The sequence below is a fragment of the Melanerpes formicivorus genome, unplaced genomic scaffold (genome assembly GCF_026170545.1).
Source record: "Melanerpes formicivorus ecotype bairdi unplaced genomic scaffold, bMelFor1.0.p_v2 SCAF_1, whole genome shotgun sequence".
Classification (NCBI taxonomy): domain Eukaryota; kingdom Metazoa; phylum Chordata; class Aves; order Piciformes; family Picidae; genus Melanerpes; species Melanerpes formicivorus.
Genome location: NW_027142353.1, coordinates 58,144,342 through 58,156,391, shown reverse-complemented (window position 1 = coordinate 58,156,391; position 12,050 = coordinate 58,144,342). Strand labels below are relative to the sequence as shown.

General features: G+C 42.2%; 1 protein-coding gene across 1 annotated transcript in view; it reads left to right on the top strand.

Moving 5' to 3' along the window:
* Window positions 1–12,050, top strand: part of DDX10 (DEAD-box helicase 10) — a 211,764-nt gene that overhangs the window by 35,378 nt on the left and 164,336 nt on the right. Inside the window, exons 10-12 of the mRNA XM_068144608.1 lie at window positions 3,425–3,526; window positions 10,243–10,330; window positions 10,926–11,014. Coding sequence (XP_068000709.1) covers window positions 3,425–3,526; window positions 10,243–10,330; window positions 10,926–11,014 — 279 coding nt within the window. The remainder of the gene's footprint in view (window positions 1–3,424; window positions 3,527–10,242; window positions 10,331–10,925; window positions 11,015–12,050) is intronic.

The following is a 12,050-nucleotide window of genomic DNA, read 5'->3' as shown; positions in this document are numbered from 1 at the left end:
GACAAATATGACTGGAATAGAAACTGAACCAAAGGCCTATTAAGGTAGTAAATAATTTGATATACAATGACACTTGAAAAATAATACAATGGGAATTTTCTGATTCAAAGAAATGGAATAGTTGTAGTCATGGTGGTTTATATATAGGCTTACAATCTGCTGCTGCCTTAGGACTTCCCTGTGAGTAGCTCTTGTCAGTTTAGAGCTGCTCTGCACAGATAGTAGGTTAACATTCTTATTTTGCTTTGTTCCACACATTGCTTTCATCAGTTGGTTGTGAGCTGGATTTTGTCCAGATTTGGCATACTCCTGGAATTTAGTTGAATTGATGTTTTTTATATAATGAGTATTTTCCTATCAGTCTGTACTTGAGAACTATTTGTAAATGTAAATGAAGAAACGCTGTATGTATTGTAATAGATTTGGACTTCCTTACTGTAATAGATTTGGATAATGCTGAGGGAGCTGGGATTGTTTAGCCTGGAGAAGAGGAGGCTCAGGGGTGACCTCATTGCCCTCTACAACTACCTGAAAGGTGGTTGTAGCCAGGAAGGGGTTGGTCTCTTCTCCCAGGCAACCAGCACCAGAACAAGGGGACACAGTCTCAAGCTGCACCAGGGGAGGTTTAGACTCAAGGTGAGGAGAAAGTTCTTCACCAAGCAAGTCATTGGTCATTGGAATGGGCTGCCCAGGGAGGTGTTGGAGTCACCATCCCTGGAGGTGTTCAAGAGGAGATTGGACGTGGCACTTGGTGCCATGGTCTAGTCATGGTGTCTGTGGTGACAAGTTGGACTCGATGGTCCTTGAGGTCTCTTCCAACCTTAATGATACTGTGATACTGTGTAACGCAAATTACATCCTGGGCTGCATCAAAAGATGTGCTGCCAGCAGATACAGAGAGGTGATTCTGCCACTTGGCTCTTGTGAGACCTCACCTGGTGTACTGTTTGCAGGTCTGGAGCCCTCTGTATAGGAAAGACATGGACCTGATGGAGCTGGTTCAGAGGAGGGCCATGAGAATGATCAAGGGGTTGGAGCACCTCTGCTGAGGACAGGCTGAGGCAACTGGGGTTGTTCAGCCTGGAGAAGAGGAGGCTTCAAGGAGACCTAATAGCAGCCTTCCAGTACCTGAAGGGGGCCTACAAGGGTGGAGAGAATCTGTTTACAGGGGCCTGCAATGACAGGACACGGGGCAGTGGCTCTAAGCTGGAAAAGAGCAGATTTAGATTGGATGTTGGGAGCAGGTTCTTTACTATGAGGGTAGTAGAATGTTGGAACAGGTTGCCCATGGAGGTGGTTTAGGGCCCTTCCCTGGAAATATACAAGGTGAGGCTCAAGGAGGCCCTGGGCAGCCTGCTCTAGTTGAGGATGTCCCTGCTGACTGGGGGGAGGTTGGACTAGATGACCTTTGGAGTTCCCTTCCAGCCCAGCCCATTCTGTGATTCTAATGCGTACAAGCTAACTAATCATCAGTGCTTCCTTAGGAGGACATAAACCCATTTTGTGCTTGTTTACCACTGCTGCTGGGTATATTTTCTTTTTATGAAAATCCTGAAGTAGCAAAATGCACCAGAAAGCAGGAACTGTCATTTTCTTTTGCAAAGAGAAAGTGAACAAGAAGATGCATTAGGAGTGAAACAGATTTGGTTTTTTAATATTTTTGGGGTTATTTTTGGTGTGCCTTTGCCAAACATGTGTCTTGAGTACTGGCCCACTCAGCTCCATTTGATACAGCTGTTAAGTGCACTGAAGAGTGGATACTAGATATGTTCTTACGGGATCAGTCTGGTTGAATCTTTTCTTTTGCACCTAAAAATGGCTTCTACAAATGAAAGAACTCTTACTTTGATGTGTTTCTTTCAGTTATGCTTCCTGCTATGACCTTTTGGAAGAGTAGCCTTTATTGAGCGTAGAAGTAGGAGTTGTGGTTTGGGATCAAGGTGCTTAGCATTTCTTAGCCTTTACCTTCTTTCACCTGCAGGATATGCAAAAGAGAATGAGCTGTTACCGAGTGTTAAAACTTGCTTATGGTTAAAGGATGCATGCATCTTTTAGTATTATAAGCTATGGGTCCATGTCCCAGTGGAGGCCAGTGGCAAGCGGAGTCCCTCAGGGATCAGTCCTGGGACCTGTCTTGTTCAACATCTTTGTGGGTGACATGGACAGTGGCATTGAGTGCACCCTCAGCAAGTTTCCTGATGATGCACCAAGCTGTGTGGTGCAGCAGACACACTGGAGGGAAGGGAGGCCATCCAGAGGGACCTTGACAGGCTGGAGAGGTGGGCACAAGCCAACCTCATGAAGTTCAATAAGAGCAAGTGCAGGATCCTGCATCTGGGTTGAGGCAATCCCAGGCACAAATCCAGGCTGGGCAGTGACTGGCTGGAAAGTAGCCCTGAGGAGAGAGAGACTTGGGGGTGCTGGTGGACAAAAAGCTCAACGTGAGCTCTCAGTGTGCACTTGCAGCCCGCAAAGCCAATCAGATCCTGGGCTGCATCAGGAGAAGTGTGGCCAGCAGGTCAAGGGAGGTGATTCTCCCCCTCTACTCAGCCCTGGTGAGACCCCACCTGGAGTACTGCCTCCAGTTCTGGAGCCCCTATTATAAGAGGGATGTGGAGGTGCTGGAACATGTCCAGAGAAGGGCCAAAAGGATGATCAGAGGGCTGGAGCACCTCTCCTATGAGAACAGACTGAAGGAGTTGGGGCTGTTCAGTCTGGAGAAGAGAAGGCTCTGAGGTGACCTAATTGTGGCCTTCCAGTATCTGAAGGGGGCCTACAGGAAGGCTGGGGAGGGACTTCTCAGGTAGTGATAGGACTAGGGGGAATGGAATGAAGCTGGACGTGGGGAGATTCAGGCTGGATGTGAGGAGGAGGTTCTTCACCATGAGAGTGGTGAAGCCCTGGAATGGGTTGTCCAGGGAGGTGGTCGAGGCCCCGTCCCTGGGGGTGTTTAATAGCAGGCTGGCTGAGGCTGTGGCCAGCCTGATCTAGTGTGGGGTGTCCCTGCCCATGGCAGGGGGGTTGGAACTAGATGATCCTTGTGGTCCCTTCCAACCCTGAATGAAACTATGAAACTATGATCAAATGCTGTTTGATTTCCACTAATATTTCTAATCTAGGGAGGAACATATCTGCAGATCTGAATGCATGTCTTAATCCCAGGTATTTAGAGCTCTAAGTGGAGTTTTGAAATCAGCTCAAATGGAGATGCTAACAAGTCATGTAACTGGTTTGCTGCTTCTTTTTCCTTTGTAAAGTGAGATTTTTTTGTCTGCTTTTTTGAGCTTCTTTTAAGAAAGCAACTGTAAATTCCCTTGGTATTGCGAACATCTTATAAAAAAAGAAGGTACTTTTTGCATTTTTGCTTGAGGTGGTCTCATACATTTTTGTTCCTCTTTTTTTTTCTCTCCATTGCTCTGATCAGATACAAAGAAGGTGGTGAAGCTTTGTTAGTATTGCTTCCCTCAGAAGAAAAAGGCATGGTGGAACAGCTGGCACAGAGGAAAGTACCTGTCACTGAAATCAAGTAAGTGATTAAAGGCCTGTCTGTTACTCAGCCTCCTGTCTGCAGGAATGTGTGATGCCTCTATGACAGTCCTGATTGAATTACCAAGTGCTTGAATTGCCTGGAGCTGGACAAACAAGCGGGATCATTTTGTCTTGATAGTGTTGTAGAAGAAAAAGACCTTGAGAGGTTACCTATTCCATCCCTTTTCCCAAAGGCAGGATCAGCTGCACAAGTCGTTCTTATCAAATGCTTGTCTAACTTGCCAAATAGTTTCATCACAATTTTCCAAAGTGAGCTCATTTATACTCAGCAGTCCTTAATATTAATGTTTTTCTCTTCAAGTGTCTGATAAGCCCTAGAAGCAATTTAAGTGGTGTATTTCCTTTGTCCTGTGCCAAGACTATGTGAAAAATGATGCATTCTCATACTCTTTATGACTATTTTTTATGTAATTGAACATTATCATGCTATCTCTTTCTTGTCTTTTGCAGATTAAGCAATTACAATTTCTTTAATCTCTCCTTGTATGTTTTCTTTAGTGTCTGTACCACTCTCGTTTCTCTGGCCTGTCTTTGCTTTATTTCTAGATTGTTTCTCAATTTGTCCTGATCTTTTCAAATCAGTTAGCTGAAGAACAAGGAATAAAAGGTGTGGCTAAATGGTCACTGTACATGCTTGAGTGATTTTACCATTAGAGATCTCTGCCATCTGTACAGAAGAGAAAGACTTTGAAAGGATTGCAGAAGCATATAATGATAGTATGTAAAAATGAAAAGGCACTTAGATTTCCAGTCTCTTTTAAGTATGGAGTAATGGACATGTAGGAAAGACAAAAATCCTAGCTGTATTGATCCATGTAAATCCAGATTGGATAGTAATTCAATTTTAATAAGGACAATATCTCATCCCATCCTAATAAATGCATCTTCTGTTTATAATCAAACTGAAATGTGTCTCTGAAGGGATATCCATGAATGCATCTCATAAATTTCTACTTCCCCCCCCCGCCCTGGTTAAATACCACTCCCAAATATTCATTCTTTTAGCATGCCACTAGGCATATATATAATAAATACAACCAAGGAACATGCTGAACTGGAATCATTGTAAGCAAAGTCAGAGCTTTTGATTGATTATATGAAAGTATTAACAGCCTGCCTCCAGATCCAACTTTTCAATCTGCAAAACATGCCACATTAGTATTTGTAACAACACAATAAAGGAAATGCTTTCACTTAGAATTATCCATCTAGTGTGATTAAGACATAAATGGTTTATCATTGTACTTGCAAGAGGCTAACTGAAGTCCTTAAAAACATGTTCTTGAAATTACTTGTGAATTGCAAACCAATTTCATCCTTTTTAACTGCAGATTTTCTTAGGTTGTTTACTTCTACCCAGTTTCTCTGTCAATACAGCCCTGATGTGTCTTGTCAATTGATAAATTGTTGAAGAAGTTGCATCAAGCCATGGATCATGTTCCTGGTTGTCTGTTGCAGTCTTCTGGTGGTGTTTACACATATTACCTTAATTACAGAATCTCAAGAATTGAGTCTGGTGAGTTAGAAGGTAATGAGCATTGCTTGCTGCTAATGGAGTTTAACTTTCCAACCTTCTGAAATTAGAATCATAGAATCAGTCAGGGTTGGAAGGGACCACAAGGATCATCTAGTTCCAACCCCCCTGTCATGGGCTGGGACACTTACACTAGATCAAGCTGGCCAGAGCCTCATCCAGCCTGGGCTTAAACACCTCCAGGGATGGGGCCTCAACCACCTCCCTGGACAACCCATTCCAGGGCTTCACCACTCTCATGGTGAAGAACTTCCTCCTCATGTCCAGCCTGAATCTCCCCACGTCCAGCTTCATTCCATTCCCCCTAATCCTATCACTACCTGAGATCCTAAGAAGTCCCTCCCCAGCCTTCCTGTAGGCCCCCTTCAGATACTGGAAGGCCACAATTAGGTCACCTGGGAGCCTTCTCTTCTGCAGACTGCACAGCCCCAACTCCTTCAGTCTGTCCTCATAGGAGAGGTGCTCCAGCCCTCTGAGCATCCTCGTGGCCCTACACAGAAATTCATTCTGAAAGCTTCTTATATCTCAAATTTCACTGTCAGTTAAAGTTTGCTTTGCTGTTCTTGTTAACCTGTTATCTGGAATAGGGTTCACAAGAACCATTTTTATGTTAGTCTCCTTATTTTATATTTTCTGACTTGCAAACAGTTCTTAACATTTATTTTGACAGAGCTTTTAAAACTGTTCCATAATTTGAAAGGAGAAAGGGGAACAATGTGTTTATTTTCCTGTATGTCTTTGCACAAGGGTACAGTTTGGGCTTTTTTCTTAATTTTCAATTTCAAATCTAAGCTCCATGTGGAGCCTGTTCATATACAATTCCTTTCTAAACAGCGCAAGCTGCCAATTTACAGGTAGTGCTTTTAACAATACATCTCTTTTTCATTGTTCAAGCAGAGCAAGAGAAAATGCAAAACATGTAATAATAAATACAACATTTTAGAGTGTTCAAATACAGCAAAAAGCTGCTCTGAAAGTATTAAATATTATGTACATAGAAGTAGTCTATCATTTCAAAGTTTTAGATGCAAGCTGTAAACTGAAATGATGAGGCTACTTCATGGAATCCAGTTTTGCTGAATAACAAGATAAGAGCTGCTGCCTGAGGAGTTAGAACAGATTTTGTGTCCAGAAAATTTCACCAAAGGAAGTATGTCTATATCCATAATGTAATATTGCCCTCTCTAATATGATGACAAAAATGTGGTTCTTGTAGAAAATAACAGTAACAACAACCCTCCCTTTTTTTCCTGGCACTGGAGAATGCAGGGGACATATATTCCTCATGACATGTATTAAAATGTGATGCCTCTTGACGACTGTCATTACTGAGGAACAGTCCATTGGTGTCACTAGCCAGCATGGTTATGTACCTATATATGATCTGCTGGTGTGAGGCTGGCAACTCTAAGCAGCCTTCCTCATCTCTCCAGTCTTCCAAGTTGTCCAGTGTAATCATAGGGAGCCACTTTCCAGGCTGAGCACAGGGCAAAACATGCTGCTGCTTGGAAGCAGGGTGGAATGCAGAAACGGTTTTGCTACATCATGGTACCATGGTATTTTTGGTGATTGCTGAGATTTTTTGTTGTTGTTTAGATTCCACTTTGGAGAGCATGGGGAAGATAGTGTATCTAGTTAAAGCACTGCTTGTATCCTGATGTTAAAAACTTGGGAAATGAGAGAAAAGCAGCATGTTTGTCGACCATAAGATTGGAGCATTGCTTGATCAATTCATAAGACCCAGCTATCTGTGTGCATATTTACATCATGGCGCAGTCAAGTGTGGCTTTTTTGCAACTGCTATGTAAAACAGCAGTTTCAAAAACCTAGGCTGCTGCTTAAGTGCAAGATTGGGGCTACAGAGTAATGAAAGAAATAATCAGCCGAGTTAAAATGACAGTCAATGTCACAAAATGCCCTTCTAGTCTTTGCATGGTTGGTTGTAGCCCACTAGTCCTTAGCTGTTTAGGCAAGCTTGTACATTTCAGTAATTCATTTCAGATTTTATCTTTCCAAGTAGTCACATGTATATGAATAGAATAGAATTAAGCAGGTTGGAAAAGAACTTCAAGATCATCAAGTCCAACCTATCACCCTACACCATCTAATCAACTAAACCATGGCACCAAGTGCCTTATCCAGTCCACTCTTAAACCTATCTGCAGTGATGGTGACTCCACCACCTCCCTGGGCAGCACATTCCAATGGCCAATCACTCTTTCAGTGAAGAATTTCTTCCTAACATCCAGCCTAAACCTTCCTGGCACAGCTTGAGACTGTGTCCTCTTGTGCTGGTTGCCTGGGAGAGGAGACCAACCTCTGCCTGTCTACAACCTCCCTTCAGGTAGTTGTAGAGAGCAATAAGGTCTCCCCTGAGCCTCCTCTTCTCCAGGCTAAGCAACACCAGCTCCCTCAGCTTCTCCCCAGCTCCAAACCCCTCCCCAGCTTTGCTGCCCTTTGTTGGACATGTTCCAGCAACTCAACATCTTTATTAAACTGAGGGGCCCAGAACTGGACACAGTACTCAGGGTGGGGCCTAACCAATGCTGTGTACATGGGTAGAAGGACTTCCTTGTTCCTGCTGGCCACACTATTCCTGATATTGGCCAAGATGCCATTGGCCTTCTTGTCCACCTGGGTACACTGCTGGCTCATGTTCAGCCTACACAAAGAGTTTTATTTGTTCAGAATGAAATAACATTCAAACTCTTTAAAACCAAAATCCAATTCAACAATGACCAGCTTTCTTGTTTTCTTGTTTTTAATACCAGCATGAGACCGAGACAGCAGTGGGTGTCTGTCACGATACAGCACTGGAGAGTACAGAATCCCATATTATGACTCTTTTAATATTCAGTGTTGAAAATTTACCTACTTGTTAACAATTGCATAACCTCAAAATGTACCTCAGTACCATATTCTTGGTTGCCATTGCTTAGACTTAACACCATTTTATCTTTCTGTGCTTTTATCTGTAAAGTATTTTATGTTTTCTACCTTTTCCAAACCTTTTTCTTGCAAGTTTCAAGCAAATTACTCAAACTAAAAATCTATGTGCAGACAACAAAATACCATTGCATCTTGTCTAAGATTATTGTCCATTATGCTTGGAGCCCCGGTGATGTATTGTCTCCTATAAATAATGAATTGTATTCCTTCACTAATCAAGTCATAGAAAATAATGAGTAACTTGGTATGACTTTTGAGTTTAACAGTGACACCAGTGAGTCGCTGACAGTCCCAGCTCTGAGGCCAGTTCTGCACTTACTTGAAGATTTAGTGTGAACTGTTTCCCTAGCTTATGAGAATGTGCAACTGCCAGATGCTTTGCTGACATCAAATACAGCTAATGCAGCTATGGAGGATAATCAAACTGATTAGTCATGTTTTGTTTCTGACTAAGCCATTGCATGTTTGCTTATTTTCTGTAGGTGCATACAAATAGTTATTTTTTTGGTGTTAATAGAAAATGAAGTTATTAACTTACCTCTTTTTTTTCTTCTTTTCTCCCCTTCTCTGAAGATGAGCAGTATGTTTACCTGTGTTACCTCATTGAGTTTTATTTAACTTAGATGAATTCTCAAGAACAAATACAGCTATGACTCAACACTGTGCTGTGACATTCCCTCTGGTTGCTATGGAGCAAATTTCTCTTGACCCAGCTGATTTATCTAAGTGCCTGTTATCCTGGGATTTGTGGTTCTGGTGTGAGCTTAAACTGTGCTGTAGCTGTTGTTAGCTGTCTGATTGCAGCTGCCATTGAGTGAAGACAAGGGAAAAAGACACTGGCTTAATTTAAGAGCCTTGAGGTCATCTTTTATTAACTTTTCCCTACTAAACATCAATCCTACACTTCTTTGGACTGCTGTTCAAGTAGGGATGTGAACTTTTTGTTTTGTTATTCATGCTATCCTTTCTTTACTTTTTGTATCTTATTTTGTACTTGTCATTCTGACTTTATCTCAGTGTGTTTGTTTTGTTTTTATACTGACCTTCAGTTCTTTAAGCTTTCTTCTGAAGCTTTAGGTCACTGTAAATATGTTGATTTCTTCTAGCTAGCCTTTTTATCCTTCCTCCTGTCTTTCCACTGAACTTGTTACTTTCTAATGCAATTTGGTGTTAAGCTAGCCACTAAACATGATGCACAGCAGCAATAACCAGAATCAGAAATCTGGTATTTGTGCATCCATTTTGACCTCTGAGAGGTAACCTCCTACCATGTGTGATAGGTTGTCTGATACACTTGGCTGGCACTAGCAGATCAAAACCAGAAGTAGATAAGAAAAGATCTGGGCAAATAAACCTAGAATATTACAGGTGTGAAACTTGGAGCCTGGGAGAGGACTTACATAATTTACTAGGTTTCATGGCATTTTCTATAGTAGTCACTGGTTTTTATTCACCTGATCACTGTCTTGAGGAGCTCTTAAATCTGTTTAATCTCAATGTCCTTTATTTTTGCTCATCTGGCTGTAAGAGAAAAGTACTTAAATTTCACTATTCCCAGGGCAATGGATCTTATTTGAGCTCTCAAAAATACTGACTGCTCTCTCAGTATAAGGTAGTACTATAATTTATTATGCTTATACTGTATTTCTTCCCAACATATTATGAATTCAGTAAGGTATTCACTGCTGATTTTGGCTTTGCTTTGGAGGAAATTTTGCCACCTTCACTGAAAACCACGTCTGGATAATAACTCTGAGCTCCCATTTGTCTTTTCTGTGTTACTTGTTTGAGACGTGTATGCTTCATCCTTAATATGATTCCATTTTAAGGTGTTCCAGAGTGGTGATAGTTTTATGCTTACTAAATGCAAAAGATGTGAAGATACCCCAGGGTATTTTTAGAACAGAATGGAATCAAATAGAATAAACCAGTTTGGAAGAGACCTTTGAGATCATCGAGTCCAGCCTATCACCCAACACCATCTAATCAGCTAACCCATGGCACCAAGCATCCCATCAAGTCACCTCCTAAACACCTCCAGTGATGGTGACTCCACCACCTCCCTGGGCAGCCCATTCCAATGGGCAATCACTCTTTCTGTTAAGAACTTCTTCCTAACATCCAGCCTGAATATTTTACTTAATAGCTGCTTTCTTTTGCATATTCTAAGAGTTAAAGCTGTCTTTTTTAATTTTATTTTTTTAAATTAGAATTAATCCTGAGAAACTTACAGACATCCAAAAGAGGATGCAAGCTTTCTTGGCTCAGGATCAGGAGTTAAAAGAGAAAGCTCAAAGGGTAAGTTGTCTGCTTCACTACAGTTCCTGAGGCACGCTAGTTGATTAGAACTGCTGCTGGAATAATTGACCTGCTAATATATGCCCTAGCAGCAGTGTTTGGAACTGCTAAATTGTTCTAATGTTTCAGCTCTAAATCATGGTATGAGTTGAAACAATAATAATGTGTTAGCAGTTTGTTATAAGTATGTCTGTGTCTGTTGCCCTGGGCTCGCAAATAGGCTTGTGATGCTAATGCTACCTGAATTACTGCTGCTCTGCCAAAGTTAAGACATGGGTAAGGACATATTTATTTTAGTGTCTTGGGTATGAAAGTTATTTTTATTTACTTGTTACAGTTTATCAGCTGTTTGAAAGTTTTTACTCTTCTGTTTGAGTCTTTTTCCAACTCTTTGAGATCTGAACCTGGGGTGGTTAAGCTCCATGGACCAGTCCAGGCTAGGGTCAAATGGCTGGAAAGCAACTCTGCAGGAAAGAGCCTGGGAAACGGGCTGTCCTAGTGGACAACAGGCTGAACATGAGCCAACAATGACCCTTTGCAGTAAAGAAGGCAAACCACCCTCTTTTTTGTTAAATTCTTCTATTTCTTGTTTCAGTGTTTTGTATCCTACCTGCGGTCTGTTTACTTAATGAAGAATAAGGAAGTATTTGATGTCTTCAAATTACCTCTAGCAGAATATGCCCTGTAAGTATCATCAACTGGGACAGTGAAAACTGTATATTGAGGAGTTCTGCAGCTGGTGATAGCTTTAAATAGCTATTTTGACATGCTGATGTGTTAACACAGAGAATCAGTCAGTCTTACAATGGTTTTACAGTTCCATATTTATGTTGTGGGTTGGCCTATTTTTGAAGACATTCTGACTAGAAATTATGTGTAATAGCAATATATCTCTAGAGGGAGAAATAACTTACAGCATAACATCTGCTCTAGAGAATTGAAAACAAAACTTGGGAAGTAAAGGGATAGAAAACAACAAGTTTTGGTGGTTGTTTTGTTTTTTGCTTTTTAAGACTCACCCTTCAGCCTGATAGCTAAATGCCAGCCTTTAGAGTTCATAATTTAAAAATAAATGGGAGTATCTAAAGATGATATCTTGATATTGCTCTTTAACATCTTTATGGATGATCTGGATGAGGGCATTGAGTCCATCATCAGTAAATTTGCAGATGACACCAAGCTGGGGGCAGGAGTTGATCTGCTGGAGGGTAGAGAGGCTCTGCAGAGGGACCTCGACAGGCTGGACAGATGGGCAGAGTCCAATGGCATGAGATTGAACACATCCAAGTGCTGGGTTCTGCACATTGGCCACAACAACCCCATGCAGAGCTACAGGCTGGGGTCAGAGTGGCTGGAGAGCGGCCAGGTAGAGAGGGACCTGGGGGTGCTGGTTGATGGTAGGCTGAACATGAGCCTGCAGTGTGCCCAGGCAGCCAGGAGGGCCAATGGCATCCTGGCCTGCATCAGGAACAGTGTGGCCAGCAGGAGCAGGGAGGTCATTGTGCCCCTGTACACTGCACTGGTTAGGCCACACCTCGAGTCCTGTGTCCAGTTCTGGGCCCCTCAGTTTAGGAAGGATGTTGACTTGCTGGAACGAGTCCAGAGAAGGGCAATGAAGCTGGTGAGGGGTTTGGAGCACAAGCCCTATGAGGAGAGGCTGAGGGAGCTGGGATTGCTTAGCCTGGAGAAGAGGAGACTCAGGGGTGACCTTATTGCTGTC